Raw genomic sequence first — 16165 nt, 5'->3', positions numbered from 1 at the left:
GTTGTTGCTGTTGTTGTTGTTGTTGTTTGGCAAAGATAAAATTTTTTATACAAGGGATTATGGAGCTGACCAAATTCTCAAGCTGTTCTGTGCCCAACCTCAGAAACTGTCTGATACAGGTAGCAGCCAAGCTTGCCGAAGTAGATGCTTTCCCAAACTGCCTGAAATTATGCATGGTTGTATCCATTCAGAAAAGAATGATCTCTTTTGCTACAGTCTACCACTGAGCCTTGTAAAATTAATGCCCTGCTAAAGGCCTTTGCATGATGGTGACTGGTTTCCACAGTGAATGCTCATTAAAATATGCAAATATGCCCAAGACTCCCAGCCCAGGAATATTATGCAAGGAACTCATTGGAGGAAAATCAAGTTTCAATTTAAAATTCCCAAGTCATCCCAATAAGCCAGTATCTTCCAGACAACCCTAATATGGAGAGTATCTTCTGTGTGGCCTGCCAGCTCTCTGTGAGCTTATTTTAAAACACACATTTGTTATCAACTTGTACACAGAAAATAATTTCTTTCTACTCTGACATAGAAAAACAAGGGTCTATGGTGGTCAATCATTTTCCTGAGATGGCCAGCCAAAAAGAGGCCCAAGCTTGCAGTTACTAAGCCATTGTCCTCTTTAAGGCCTAAAGCCTATTCTTTTAAAGCATGTAGGTTTGCTGATTTCATGTTTAAGTACTTTGGCTCTTACTCTAAGAGCATACATCATGATACAACAGATACTGGAGGGCACTGAAAGGAGAATTCCCTTGAAAATCCACTGTAAAACCAGCATGCATTAACTTTCCCTTATTATAGAAATAGATTCTCTCCTGGACTCAAAATGAATGTACCCAGAAAGTAATTAGCCCTTGTAATTTAGGAAAAGTGATGTGTCTGGATACTTAACAAAGACTTACCACATTTCCCTTTGGGCCAGTTTGTCCATCCATACCCGTCACACCCTAGATAAAAATGTAAAAAAAAATACATGAAAAGAAAAACCCCACCCCAAGAAGACAACATCCAAAAACCAATTCATCATCTGATGTCAAGGTCTTTGGGGCTGAAGGAGAACAGCTGTGTGAATCGTGAAAGGCTTGCTTTAAAATTGCATCAGCTCAGCTTGCTCTTTGGACTCCCCCTCACCAAGGAGAGCAATGCCAGCCAAAATTTCCTAGTTTCTGTACCTGCTGGTGGGAAAAATTCAGGGCAACAAACTGTTCCCACTTCAGAGGAGGAAGCATGCTGGGAGAAGGCACCCTGAAAGAACAAGCTGGCAAAAAAAGGGATGGAAACAACTTCTGTGGAAAATGGGAGCTTTGTTCTGGCTGCAGAACCATCTGCCTTCCTGGTCTTGCCTGAATGAGGGGAATGGAGCTGCTTCCTTCCTCACGTGACCAATATGTCCTGTCCAAAGAATTCTAGCCTTTTTTTCTCAGACAATGCAGAATCACTGAATTTAGCATTAGAAGGGGCCTTGGGTACCCTCTAGTCCAATCTATAACTAAAAGGAATCTTTACTATAACACACTTAACAAGTACTCATCTGGCTTCTGCTTGAAGATTTCTGTATAGGAGAACACCCTACCAGAAGCAGCCTATTACACTTTAGGACATCTCTAATGAACAGGAAAAAATTAAATCTGACTAGTCTCAATTTCCAGCCTCTAGGGCTAAACAGAAAAGGTCTAATTTCTTTTCCATACAATAGCTCTTCAAATATTTGAAGACAACTATCAATTCTCCTCTGAGTCTTCTTCCTGAGGATTAAACATCCCTAGTTACTCCGACCCAATAACAGGCAAAGGGATGGAGGAGGTTGGGGACTGTTGCCCAGTTTTCCAGATACTGTACCTGCCTTACCTAGGTAGGATAACAAGACTTTGGTCAGTGTTTTCCAATCACTGATTTGCAGCCTAGTCTACAAAAACTTTTACGGCCAGAGGCCCTTGCTTCTCAAAACCTATAAACTTAAAAAAACAAAACAAAACAAAACCTACCTCATACTTTTCCATGACTTGTGGAACCTGCCCCCTAAGCTACCAGGTGTTACTGCATTGAGGCAATGATGGTCGAAGTCATGCAGTTTTTTTAAAAAATGGAGATATTTTTTCACTCTGTAGTACAATTTGGGTGGGGAAGCACAGCTTTCTGTTAAGTCTGTCTCTCAGCCTACATTGGCCACCCAGGTTTACTTGAATAGAAGCTGATTTTATCATAGGCTCTACACCTGGAAAGCCCAACAGAGGTCATCATATACAAACCTCTCATTTTATAGCTGAGGAAAACTGAGGCCCAGAGAGAGGAAGGGCTTCCCACAAGTTTGCCCAGATAGAAAGGAGCAGAGCAGGGATTGAAACCTTTATCATCGGACTCCAAATTCAGTATTCTTTCTGCTATACCAGTGGTTCTCAAATGATATGCCAAAATATCTTGGTTTGGGCCAGGTGTGCTGCAAATGGGACAGAAGGTAACTTGGGATCTGTGTACATGGGTGCATCTCTCATCTCTCCTCAAATGTGTCACCATTCCCCCCCGCCCCGGCAAAAAAAATTAAACAAATGAATAAACAATAATGATGATAATAATTCACCATGATTAAAAATACTTTCAAAACTATGGTTCTATTATATACTAGCTCCTTCTCATTACCCCTTACTTAGACTACATCTTAACTGTTGGGTATAGTACTGACAGTCCATTTGGAAGAGTATGTATCTAAGGGAAGGAAGTGTGGGTCACATCCAAAGGGGGCTGAGAATCTCCTTAGTAATATTCCAGCCCAATTCTCTAAAAACCATGAAGAGAAAAGTGAATCCAGTCACCAAGAGACTCTAACTCCATAGCATGATATTGTTTCTCTTTTGAGTGAACTACAGGGGATAAAAAAAACCATAAAATGAACCATCTTCTCTTCTGGGCTTTGGAATACACATCAGTTTCACTTCATGGTCACATATAACTTTGGGTGAAGAAGTGAGTTGTAGAGAAATGATTACAAAAGTGGAGACAGGAGTCCAGGGGGTGTGTGTGGGGAAGGTGGGGGGAGGGGTCTCATTCTCTAGACTTCAGATTCCTCCTCTATAAAGTGAGGAAGTTCAGTGAAGGCCCCTCTCAGCATCGCTGCATTATGGGTCTACAATTCTCCTAGGAAACAGAAACGAGTGGCACCGGTGACATTGGACCCCAGGAATACTAATTCTCCAGCGTTTGTATTTTCACCTAAAACAATCATTCTGGGGAGTTGCACAGGTTAGAGAGAACACCTGGATTCCTGCTGTTTCTCTTTTTAACATTAAAAAATATATAAATGTAGCTTTCTGGGGAAAAGAGGTAGGAAATTCAGAGGGAAAACAAAATCCAGCTCTAAATCTAAGCCCTTATTTTGTAAACTTGCAGTATTTCTAATGAAAGCACCATCCCTTCCTTCCAGCTTTGAAGGATCAGGGCCACCTCTTACTTGTGCACTTTAAGCTTCTGCTAACACCTCATGTTTCCTTGGAGCAGGTGTTCACAGTGATCAGTTCAGATTATGTGCCTGAATGACTAAGTGGGACATTATAGCCCTGACAGAGGGACAGACTTGGATTCTCAAGGGCAACAGTGGAGTGAGAGGTGCAAAGCAGACCACATAACTTACAGGAGGTCCAGGTGGGCCAGGTGGACCCTTTGGTCCAAGCAAACCACGAGGTCCCTAAAATAGAGTGAGAAAAGAGACATGTCACAATTCCACTTATGAAGATGTACATTTAGATGCAGTATCTGAAAACTCAGCAGCATAAAAACATCCTGCAGAAATGCTGGCTTGGCCATGAAGTGTGTCCTTTATGCGATGTCCTCCTTTCTCTCCTTCCCTATTGAAATCCTACCCATCTTGCAAAATCTACAGTAAGTTCTACCTACTGAAATCTCTGATGGTTTAAACAGTCATTGATCTCTCTCTTCTGAACTCCTTTAGTGGTGATTTTCTATAACATGAAATCTAGCATATATATATATATATATATATATATATATATATATATATATATATATATATATATATATATATATATATATATATATATACATATACATATACATATATATATGTAGACACACACAGAGTCCCAAAAATCTCAGTACAGTTTTAAACTTTAATAACATAAATAAATTATTAAATAGCTTTATTTACTTAAAACTTCAATAAAACTTTGGGGTTACTCTATGTGTGTGTGTGTATATATATATATGTATATATATATGTATATATATATATATATATATATACACACACACACACACACACATATATATATATTCATATGTGCTTCTGTAAAGTCCTACTGGAGATTTAAGCTATTAAAGCTACTTCATAACTAAATGTTCATGTTTTGTTGTACATATAGATATCTATTTGTGCATATATGCATATAGTCCTTATATGCGTATATGCCCTTATGAACATACACACATATGTATACTATATAAATACACACACATGCCCCTAGAGAGTAAATGTGTTAATATGTATGTAAAAAGAAAAGACTGAGAGACAGACAAAAAGATAGAAAGAGAGAGATGGAAATGGAGGGAAGGGGAGAGAGAAGTCTGCAACTGCTCCACATATCTAGGTCTTTGCTTCTCCAAATGGACTGTAAGCTACTTGAGAGAAGGACCTAGGGGGAGGTTTTCCCCGCATCTCCCCTGGTGACTTGCAGAGTGACAAGTACACAGCAAGAGCTCAACAAATATGTTCAGATTGAAAATATAATTGGACTGGTGATAAAAGCAGTGCTATCTCGGGCTATATCTGAGTTCTGGAAACATTTTTAACTGGCTCATTTCATTCTCAGAAGGGAATCAGGCCCAGAATAAACTGCTTCATGTGCCAAACAACTGTATCAAGAAAATTCATTGTCACCTCACAAAGTAAAATGCACACATGTGCGTTTTAGATGAGCCATAAAAGATAATGGTGAAAACTGGATTCCCATCCATCATAGTTAGTGTTAAGCCTTACAGATCACCTTTCTTCTGCCTTAGTCTTAAGATTTAGAAGCCTGCTTACCTTAGTGCACTGTGAAAGCATTTGAGAGCTTGGTATGTTCTTAGCTCTCCATCCTATTTAAGAATTCAGTCACCACCAGGTCTGGTGTACGTTTACCATGTTTGTTGAATGAAACTGAGTTGCAGATCATATCCTTTTATAGAGAGACAGTGTCACAGAATAGATAGAGAACTGACTTTTTAAAAGTTAGGAAGACCTGGATTCAAATTCATTCTTTGACATATAGGGCTGTATGACCAGAGGTGAGTCACTTAGCCCCTTAGCACTCTAATCAATTTGATGAGATTACAAATTGCAGAAAGAATGCTGACCTGCATTGGTAGAAGGACTTTTCTCAACTGGGAACTTCCCTCTACCAGTGAATCACAGTCCAGTCTGTATTTCCTATTGTTCAAGTGAATTGAGTTGAATGTCATATGCTTTTTTCAGGAGTCTTTAACTTAACTAGGTGTGTCCCACACAACTCCCCTATTCTCCTTGGCCAACTCCTACCCTACATCCTTCCCTTTTTGACAAAGGTCAATAGAAACTACTGGCTTTTAAAACAGACCTCTACCCTCTCTTCCTTGCTTGTAAGTAGGCTTTCCTTGACATGCCAATTTGGGGAAAAGGATAAGAAGAGAATGAATAAGGAAGATCCCTTAAGGACAGATGAACAATTGAAAAATCAAGATCATTCTTTCTGGTTCTCACAGGGAAGAAAATAATAAAAACTCACCAAGGAAAACATCATCCAATTATGCTTCACTTCATGGTGAGCTTCTAGCTGAGCCACCTCTCTTTGGGAGATCACCAGGAGACTCTAGACCCCCTGCCTGATACTTCATTATCAGGGGTCCTTAAAGCTGATGTTTCCTGAATGTATTTCTGAATCATCATTGTGGAAAATTGTATACAGTTACAGGCAGGAGAAAGACAACTGGAATCAAACTTTCCAGGCAGAAGAGCATGCCGCAAAACTTTGGGAAGAAACCTAGGATGGTTCTGTGTAATTGATATGAGTTCACTTTCCTTTCTGTAATTCAGGGAAAGAAGCTGTGACAATGGATTAGGTCTATACCCAGAAGGGCACTTTTAAAGATGGCACCAACCAGATGTCAAAGGCCCTACCTGCTGCTTTGAAGAACCTTCCATCCTGGTCACACATGCATTTTGACCTTTTATTGGATGAGTGTCCAGGGACATGGATTACTAGCCAATTAAAATTTGATAGAAATCGCCTAGGCCTTTTCCGTGTTTATTATTGTCATCTAAATGCTTCCTTCATTATTGTAATACCTGGCCCTGTAAATGTTTTAAGAAGTTAATAACCCAGAAGTTATTGCTTAGACATGTATTAAAGAGATAGCTATGTTGATGAATTCTTCATAGAAGTTAATAGGACATCTAGGGTATAATTTAGCCCCAATGAATCCATAAACGTCATCCCCGTGTTCTATAAAGTGTTTGCAACATTTCTCATCAATTAATGTCCCCATACACATACTGCCAAGTTGGCATTTACAACTAAAAAGGGACATTTTAAAAGCACCAGTATGTGAAGAGTAATTAATGCCCTTTTCCTAACCAAAGAAATCAGCTTTGGCCCAAATACAGCAGCCTAAGTGAAAAGATCATAAGATCATCTGGTTGCTCAGGTCACAGGCATGCTGCCAGGGAACTTTGCCTTTAGCAAAGGCTTATTATCAGAAAAAGTGACAAGCTCAGATTGGTTGGTCATCCCTACTATTGTGAGCTCTGAGATCCAAAAGGGACACTGCAGAGACCCTAGCCTTGTTCCAAAAGACCAAATGTCTTCCATTTATTCCTTTATAACCATATTGTGGTGTATTAGAAACGTGCCTTTTTACCCCCCAGAAAAGTCCCTGGATTTGTGTCTATATCTTTGGGTAACTTAACAAACTCCACTGCTCTCTTAAGTTCCTGGATGGTAAATTCCTTGAGAGTTTGTGTGTATGTGTGTGTGTGTGTGTGTGTATGTATATTTTATTTTTGTATCCTCAGCATCAAACACAGTGTATTATGCACAGTTAGGACTTAATAAATATTTGATGAATTGGAAAAAAATGATTCATGGTTATAATCAAACTTAACACAGTGGCACCTAAATGTTGGACAATAGTCCAACTGCTGAGTTACTGATTTCCTGATGGGATTAATGGACTTACAGGCTCTCCAGGTAGACCTCTGGGTCCGACCTCTCCATCATCACCCTAGAGGGAAAGAAAAACAAGCGGGTTTGAGAAACACCACCCAGTTTCCTTCTCACTAAATATTAATCATGCAGAAAATCGGTTTCCCTGGAGCAATCAGAGGGCGATCATGCATAAGGAAGATTTTTCTCAGCCTAGAGAAGTACATGGCACATTTGCCAAATTTACTGGCCCTTAGAAATACTCTAGCAATCCCCTACACTTCATTGTTTCAGATAACAGGAGTTAGCTGGATGTACTGTGGGAGAAACAAGAGGCATGTAGGGCCAAAGCATCCACAGTAGCTCACAGACCACAGGCTCCAGTGAGGAGGAAATCACACACAAAAGTCAACTGAGCTCAATAGTGTGGGTTATCTTCATGAATCTCAGATATTAGATGGAGAGAGGAACCATGAAATCATCCAGCCTAACCATAGGAAGTCACATGTCTTCCCACAGGGCTCGAGAGGAGCCACTCCAAAACAAACCCAGATTGGGTTTTTCCAACCACATAATGTAGAAAATGACTTCATTGTTTCAATAAACTCAAGAATTACTTCTCAATATTCCTCTTCCCTTTGATTAATTGTCTTTTTGGCTCAACTGGTAAGTGATTTCCCTCCTTCAGCATCTACTGAAGAAAGAAGGTCTGTGGAGAGAATGTACACTCTTCATAAACTTACAAGCCACTATTTTAGTTTGCTCTTGCTTGACCAAAGAAAAGCTATTGTATATCGTCCTTTAACCCTTATTCCTTGGAAATCCTTTTGCTTCTCCACTCTGAATTCCCTCTAACACCTAACTCAGATGAGATCATAGCAGGCAGGAAGCCCATAAGTCTTTTTGTTGAAATCTTTCAGTTCTAGCACAATCGGGGGGCCCCCCCCCCCGTCTAAAAATCCGGCTGTACTGTTCCTTAGACTTGGGCCTCAGCCAATCTCAGAGAGCCAGTAGGGAAAGTACCTTCTGGACACAATGCATTAGCCAGAATGATAAAGTGAGTGGGGCATGCTTGACATTCCCTCTCATTTGAAAGATCCCCTCTGCCTGCCTCTCACCGTCAGCTCCCTGGGCTCCCTCACAGTTCTCTACTCTCTATTTCCAACCTGATCTGTATTACACATTCTGCCTTAAGTAACACACTCAATTGCACATCTATTTGGTATTTCATCTTCAATTTTCTTGCCCAGGTTCACTGGGGGATTGATGGGCTAGATGCAGTCAGGGATAAATTAGACAACTTACTCTTTCACCATCATCTCCTGGAGGACCTGGGGGACCTGAAGGACCAGGATCGCCCTGGAAAAGTAAGATCAGAGTAAGACAAGCCTTGTTGAGTTCTCCCAAGGAAATCAATATATTTTTGCTCAGGTTCTTTTGGGTTTTGTGTTTAGTTTCTTTCTGCTTCCTACCCTTCAAATTCAAAGCCCTCTGCAAACATTTTTCCTGCTATGCATGATGCTTTCAGAGTTCAGCCAACTCAGATGACTGGGAGAATTACTAGATGGAAAGATTCACCGCCTGAGTGAACATGTAAGTCCTGAAAGGAGAGAGTTTGCTAGACTGCCTGTACACTTAGGACATGCAACAGTTCACAATCTGCATGCATGAAATCTCATGGAAATTCAATCTAAGTCTGATAAAAAAAATGTTACATGAGTTCTCTCCACACAGAGATCCAGAGAGATGTAAGTTGACACTCCTGTCCTTAGCCAAATAGTGCAGACTATATAAAAAACAGCAATCCTCTAAACAGGCCCAGAACATGAACCAATGAAACAAAATGTGAAAGGTTCATTGGTCCCAACTTCCCAGTAGATTAGGCTAGGAGTTTAAAAAAAAAAAACAGCAGCAGGTAACTAAGAATTAGAATTATAAAAATAGCCCACTACATTGATAATTCTGTGATGACTTTAGATACATAAGATATATCAATAGATTTCTATTTTAAAAAATAATAAATTAGGATTGTAGGATGTTAGACTTGGGAAAGAAGATGATCTATTTTGACCTTGTAATTAAGGGAACTGAAACCCTGCGAAGGGAAGTGACTTGCCACAGATTACAAGGGTAATAGTGACCAAGATGTGATTAGAAACCAAGCCTTCTAATTCCATTTATGTATTTCATTTTATAGGGGTTTATAGATTTAGAGCCAGAATGGTTCTCAGAGAGCTGATCCAGCCCCTTTATTTTAAACACAAAGAAATGAGACCCAAAGAGTGACCTGCACAAAGTTACATAGCTATCAGGTTCTCTAAACCCCGATGTCCCCTCAGTCCACTCCATCATGACACCTCTCCAAATTCCTTCCTCATGAGCACAGGAGGGTTTGTGCAGGTGGTGTTTCAGTTTTGCAAATAAGGAAACTGAGGGTCAGAAAGATTAAATGACTTGTGCAGTACTACCAAGCTAGGAAGTATCACAGATAGGATTTGAATTAGCTACATACAAGTCTAGCTCTCTTGCCAGCATATCAAATTGTCTATCATCAGTCTGATTAGTATATAAGACAAATACCAAAACTCAGACATCCAAATAAGTACTGTCCTCCAAATTACAGTGGTTCCCTTGCCCTCAGGAGCTTCTACCAGAGGAGCTATCTTTAGAGCCAGTTTATAGGGCATTATAAGTTACCAACTTCATCAAACTTGAACTCCAAAGTGGCATCTGCCCTCCTTGGGTACCAACCTGAGTCATCAGACTTACCTCTAAACTATTTGGCTCTTTCCCAAAGTTGAACCCACACTCAAAGCATAAAGTTTTATTAGCTACTGGAGACACTGAAAGAACATGCCACTGCGTTCCTTCAGGATGTTTTCCCATTCACAACAAAAGTACTCAGTGGTGTAAGAAGGAATGGAAAGGGAAGGGAAGAGAAAAAAAAATTATGGATGAACTCAATGTTGAAAAATCCAGTTCTCAAAGCTACTCTCTGATCATCCTTTCCTTCAGATAATTGAAACTACTGAGTAGTTAGTCATTAGGCAGTTATAGGTGCCCAGGAGCTAAAAACTCACCGTATTTAGGAATAGAAGAGCCTGGAGAGCAACTTCTCTAGTTCTTTTCTAGTGCTTTGTTGTCTTTTCAAAGGCAATTATAACTCCCTCTAATGTGTACAGCCACTAAGGCATCACCCTGAACTTGCCAAAATCACCTATTCTGTGGTGTGAAGTTTTGGGTTGGTTTTTGTTTTATTCCTCTCTCCTTTGTGTGCTTAAACAGCAGGTTTTTGGATTATGTCAAGGTGTCTGAAGGCATCACTAAAACATTGCAGTAAATGTCTAAACAGGAAACTTTTTTCTTCTCTTTTTAATTCAATTTCAAAATTATTTGCTTTGGCTTAATTATGAACTGCAGAAAAATCTATTTATTAATGATAATAATAGCTAGCATTAATATGGCACTTTAAAGTTTGCAAAGTGCTTTACAAATTTCATCTTATTTTATCCCTGCAATAACCTTGTAAGGTGGGCACCATTATTATGCCCATTTATTTTGGGGCTGGTTGAGGAAGGACCTGACTTTCCAACAACAAAGAACTCTCTTAGTTATCTTTTCATTTCTTCTTCCTTATGTCCCTTCTAGTTTCTCTAAATTCTCCATCATTCTGGGAGACTAGACACATAATAAAAGGTTCAAAGAATATCTTTATTAATATTGTTTAGTTATCCTCTTAGAAGTCTGGGCCATCATTCCTGTGCATTAGCAAAGCTTCCTACCTTCCACTTGGGGACACCAAGACATTCCTAGGAAACATCCATGACTGTCAAGGCTTACTATGGGATTTCTCTGTTAACTATTTTTAGGTACATGGTGATTACATTTTCAGTTCTTACCCTATGTCCTTTCTCTCCAGGCAAACCAGCCAAACCATCAAAACCACGGTCACCCTAAAAAGAAAAGAACAAAGAAAGTCAGTTCAGATTCTCCATCACCCGAACATCATCTCTCCTTCACTCTCCAGGCATTATGGGGACATCGGGTTCAATTCTTCCCTGTAAGAACTGTAAGCAATGCTTCAGTGCAAGGACATGCATCCATTGTGCAACCTAATAATGAATACACTGGGTCCAGCTTTCTTCTCTGACCCTATGGCCTACCCTCTTCCCTACTTTCCTCACTGGGCTATAATGCCACCAAAGCTGAGAGAGGGGAAATTGTTACTTTTCAAGACTCAGGAGCATTCTAAATCTGGAGGAGTCTTGGGATATAGTCTAATCTAGTAGTTTTCAAATTGTATATCTGGAGGACCCCAAGATCCTTTCCGGGGGTCTGCAAGGTCTAATCTATTTTTATAATAATACTAAAATGTTACTTGCCTATTAAAATGTTCCTCCCTTTTCTAACTACGTATCTGTCTGAGGCTAGATTTTCTGCATATATGTCAGTCAAAACAACATATCACAAAAGATTGAATGCAGAAGCAGATCATTTATTAAGCAAGATACTAAAGATTTGTAAAATTCTAATTAATTTTTGTTTTGGTTTAGAAATATATTCTTTGGAAAATATTATATTTTATCATATTTATGTTAACATGTAATAGGCTTATTATTGTCATTTTAAATGAATGAATAAATATTTTTAAAGTTTATCAGTTTTAATTTTGAATATGGTAGATATTGATATATATATATACAACTCATATAAACAAAAAGTCTTTGAGGTCCTCAATTTTTAAGACTATAAAGGGATTCTGAGACCCAAACATTGGAGAAACTGCTGGTCTGGTCCATATGTTTCATTTTAAAGATGGAAAAACTTGGGTCTTAGGTGGCTTGCTCAAGTCACTCAGTGACTGAGCAACAAAGATGAGAATAAAATTCAGATTTATTTCTGAAGTCTTGAGCCACTGCCTTTCTCCTAACACTACTTCTTGGATTGTTAGGACAGGGCTGAACCTCAGTATGTGCTTAATAACTACTGGGGAGGAAGCAAAATATGAAATTTCATGAGCCTCCAGAGACAAGTTCATAAAGTCCATTTCAATATTCTGCATTATCATCTTATGTTCCATCCCTAAAGCCCCAAAGCAACCTCTACAAGCTTAGGAGGACTTCATAGAACTTTGTCTGCAGTTAATCCTTTTAGGTTGGACTCCTTTCTTTTCTTTCTTTCTTTTATTTCCAAACTCCTTTCTTAAAAGCATGTAAAGTATTACTTCCTCCATGAGACTTTTCTTTATCAATCCAGTTATTAGTGCTCTCCACTCTGAAATTAATTTGTATTACTCAACATGTATTTTTCTATTTTGCATTTATTTATTGACTTGGCTATGTTGTAATTGCTCACACACCTTAGCAGAATGTAAACCCCTTGAGGACAGGGAATATATTTGGAGTGAGAGGGGGTTTGGGGACTCTCCAAGCCTAACAAAATACCTTGTACATAGAAGCCATTCAATATGTCTTTTGAATTGAATTAAATTGAATCAAATACAGCAAACAACTTCCACACTACTGGTTCCAGGTAGCAGTGATAGAAAGTCTATTTAATGGATCTCTTTGGGGTATATCAACTTTTAATTAAGTCCAAAGCATCAAGCAGTCATTCATATATTTGTATGTGTGTGTGTGTGTATATATATGTGTATATGTATATATATGTATATATATATACATACACACACACACACACATATATATATATACCCATAGTTCTCAAATATTTTTTACTATGAAAATGAAAATGATGGTGGTACTAAGTTCCTAGCCATGATATGAAAGCATTGATTAATTCTATCAAATGGCAACTCTAAAATGGAAAACATGACAGAAACACAAAGATTTAGAAAGGACCTGAGAGATGGTATAGCTTAATTCTCTGACCATTGAATGAAGCCCTTTCTACAATATCCTCCCCTAAAGTAGCATTTGGAATGCATTTGTCATGTAATAGGGTATACCATAGTCTTCTGAGTTTGTGTCTTATTTCTCTGCTAGCTTGGGAGTCTTAGGAACTCATCTGATCTAAACTTTCTTATCTACCCCATGGATGAGCCAGTGACACAGAAAGTGTTTAAAATACATCTAAGTCCCTATTAAAGCAAACAATTAATTCCCCTGAAATCATCACATGTATTCAAATTCACATTAATGTAAGTTATAAGCAAGTAAAATATGTTCATCAATTCTAGCCCAAATGGAAACATACAGTGAGAATTCAAATAATGATACTATTTCAGAGGATATGTTCTTTGTACAAATAAGAACTTGTTAGCCAACCTCTGAATGAACACCTCTAGATGAATTTTTTATAAACACAATAGCCTAGAGATTTTTTTCATACTGATTAACTAGCTAGGGATGGAAAATAAGGAGTGAGAGCCCTAGTTACTTCCCAAGAAGAACAAAGAATCTGCCCCTCACTAGCATTCAGCTGAGGTCTAAAAATCGACCCAGAATTCTTATGAGAAAACAAAGGTTCCCTCTGAATGGCAGAGATACCACAAAACCAACTCTTACCAGCAATATCTTCTTCTGTACTAGGGTAGGGGAAACCATGGCTAAAATCAAGATCATTTCAGAGACACATGGAAAAGAAGAAACAAAAGCCTTATAGCTGTTGACCAAAGACATGAGAAATGATTTTTTGTGTCTTTCCTTGAAGTCCTTGAATGCATTCAACATCTAATATAGTTAGATCGATCTCTCTCTCCCTCCTTCCTTCCTCCACCATTCACACCCATACTTCCTTTAAATATGATGGACACTCACTAAGGTTTTAGAGGTTAAAGTAACCAAGAAATAATCTAGTCTAAATCCCTCACTTGACAGAAAAGAAGACTGAGTTCTAAAGAAATAAAATCAGTCAATGAACACTTAGTAAGGGCTTACTATATTCCAGACACTGTGCTAATTCAGGGAATATTCATTCATTCATTCTTTCTTTCATTTATTTGGTGAGGCAATTGGGGTTAAGTGACTTGCCCAGGGTCACACAGCTGATGTTAAATGACTGAGGCCAAATTTGAACTCAGGTCCTCCTGACTCCAGGGCTGGTGCTCTATCCACTGTGCTACCTAGCTGCCCCTCAGAGAATATTTAGAAAGGCACAAACACTCTCCCTACCCTCCCAATCCTCAAGGAGATCACATTCTAATGGAGGACACAATATGCAAATAATACAAGATATGTGTACATATATATATATATATATACACTTACATATGTATGCATATATATTGCACATACACACACAAGTGTATAAAGGTGTGTATATATAGGTATTTATACATATGTAGGTATATATAGGCATATATACACAGTATGCTGATAGGTATGTATGGGTATTTATACACATACTTATACATAGCAATATGTGTATATGTACACATACATATGTGTATGTATATACACGTAAATATTCTTCCTTTACAACATACAAGAGGTCATATGGCTCATGACCTGAAGAGAACACATGGTGTTTTCCCTAGAACATGACATTATGTGCTCTGGAACAAAACTTGGGAATTTACTAGTATCTTTAAGTGAGGTTGAAACAGTTTCTAGGCTGTAGCTTTTCTTACAGTTGTTTTGAAGAAATTTTGATCTGTACATTCATGTGTGGGTTTTTCTCAGTTGAGATTGCAACCCCCTCATGCTCAACACCCACGTGGAGAGAAAGCCTACTTGTCCTTTTGAATAATAATGCCAACTGTTCCTTTTTGTAATGGAATATACCCAACATATCAGGCGCCTTCTCTTCTACACCCAATGGAGTAATGTGGGCAGATTGAACTCTCTTCTCCTTCTGTGCCAGGATAGTATGCAAGATGCTCCCACAAGATCAAATACCAAGCAGAAATTATTAAGTAGAGGTACCTACCTTGGGTCCAGTTTGTCCAGGCATGCCCCTAGCACCATCACTCCCAGCTCGTCCCTGGAATAGAAAAGGGGAAAAGTCAAACACAAAAGGGAGAAGAGCCCTCCAAGACATTTAATAGGCAATTTGCAATTAATTTCCATGGAGGTAAAGTCAAAACACTCACATAAGACTTGTTGGCTGACAGTGAGTCCCCGTGGAGAGAGCACAGGGCTGAGAATTATGAGATAGAAGTTCTAACCTCTGCCACAAATGCACAGTATGAATTTAGGTGATTCAATTTTTCTGGGACTCAGTTTCCTCATGCATTAAAGGGAGCTGACAACAAATGGCCTAGTAGATACAAAAACAATTTGAAAAAAAAGTGCACTATATATGTGAGAGATGATTACTTTTCTGTTGTGAAAGATCATCATTAGCTCTCTCTCAGCAGTACTGTTTTTATGGCATGGGGGTTGGGGGAGTTTCAAGTCACAGAATACAGAATGTTTTTAGTTGAAAGGAACTTTGGTTAAACTTTCATTTTGTAGATGAGGAACTTGAGACCCAGAAAAGTAAGGTTACATATTCAAGAGCATATAGCTTTTTAGTGCCAGGGCCAGGATCAGAACTTACTTCTCCTGACTTCCATTCAGCTCAGTGTTCTTATCACTTACCACATGACCACTGTCAAATCAATTATTTCTCACTATCATAACTTTCAAGGTCTAAAAGCATGGGTTGGGGTTCCAGCAAATCCCATTTGGCTAGTGATAACAACACAACAACAACAACAACAATACATAGCATGCTAAGGCTTAAAGAACTTTTTATATATATATTATCAAATTTGATCATTATATTTTATGGAATTAATATAACCCAAAATAGGTAAATCACATGAGGTATGTTATCTTAACTTCATAATGTATGACTTCATAAATATATATGTATAGAGTCATCTTAATAGTAAAGGGGTGAACCAGTCCATTACTTAGCCATTTACTTAGAAAAACTGTCATTCTGGCTTTTCAACCTGGCCACTGATTAAACCAGCCTGTGCTAAATTTTGATTGTTCCAAGAAAAGATCCGCCCAAATAATAGATGTGGTCAAAATGTGGGC

At 38.6% G+C, this 16165-nt stretch overlaps 1 protein-coding gene across 1 annotated transcript in view; it reads right to left on the bottom strand.

Annotated features, from left to right (window-relative positions):
* Window positions 1-16165, bottom strand: part of COL5A1 (collagen type V alpha 1 chain) — a 298612-nt gene that overhangs the window by 102948 nt on the left and 179499 nt on the right. The window contains exons 17-22 of the mRNA XM_043985817.1: window positions 15066-15119; window positions 11075-11128; window positions 8481-8534; window positions 7210-7254; window positions 3632-3685; window positions 909-953 (exon numbers count right to left, since the gene is read on the bottom strand). Coding sequence (XP_043841752.1) covers window positions 909-953; window positions 3632-3685; window positions 7210-7254; window positions 8481-8534; window positions 11075-11128; window positions 15066-15119 — 306 coding nt within the window. The remainder of the gene's footprint in view (window positions 1-908; window positions 954-3631; window positions 3686-7209; window positions 7255-8480; window positions 8535-11074; window positions 11129-15065; window positions 15120-16165) is intronic.

This window comes from Dromiciops gliroides, chromosome 2 (genome assembly GCF_019393635.1).
Source record: "Dromiciops gliroides isolate mDroGli1 chromosome 2, mDroGli1.pri, whole genome shotgun sequence".
Lineage (NCBI taxonomy): Eukaryota > Metazoa > Chordata > Mammalia > Microbiotheria > Microbiotheriidae > Dromiciops > Dromiciops gliroides.
The sequence above is the reverse complement of the archived record's forward strand: the minus strand, read 5'-3'. Positions and strand labels throughout refer to the sequence as shown.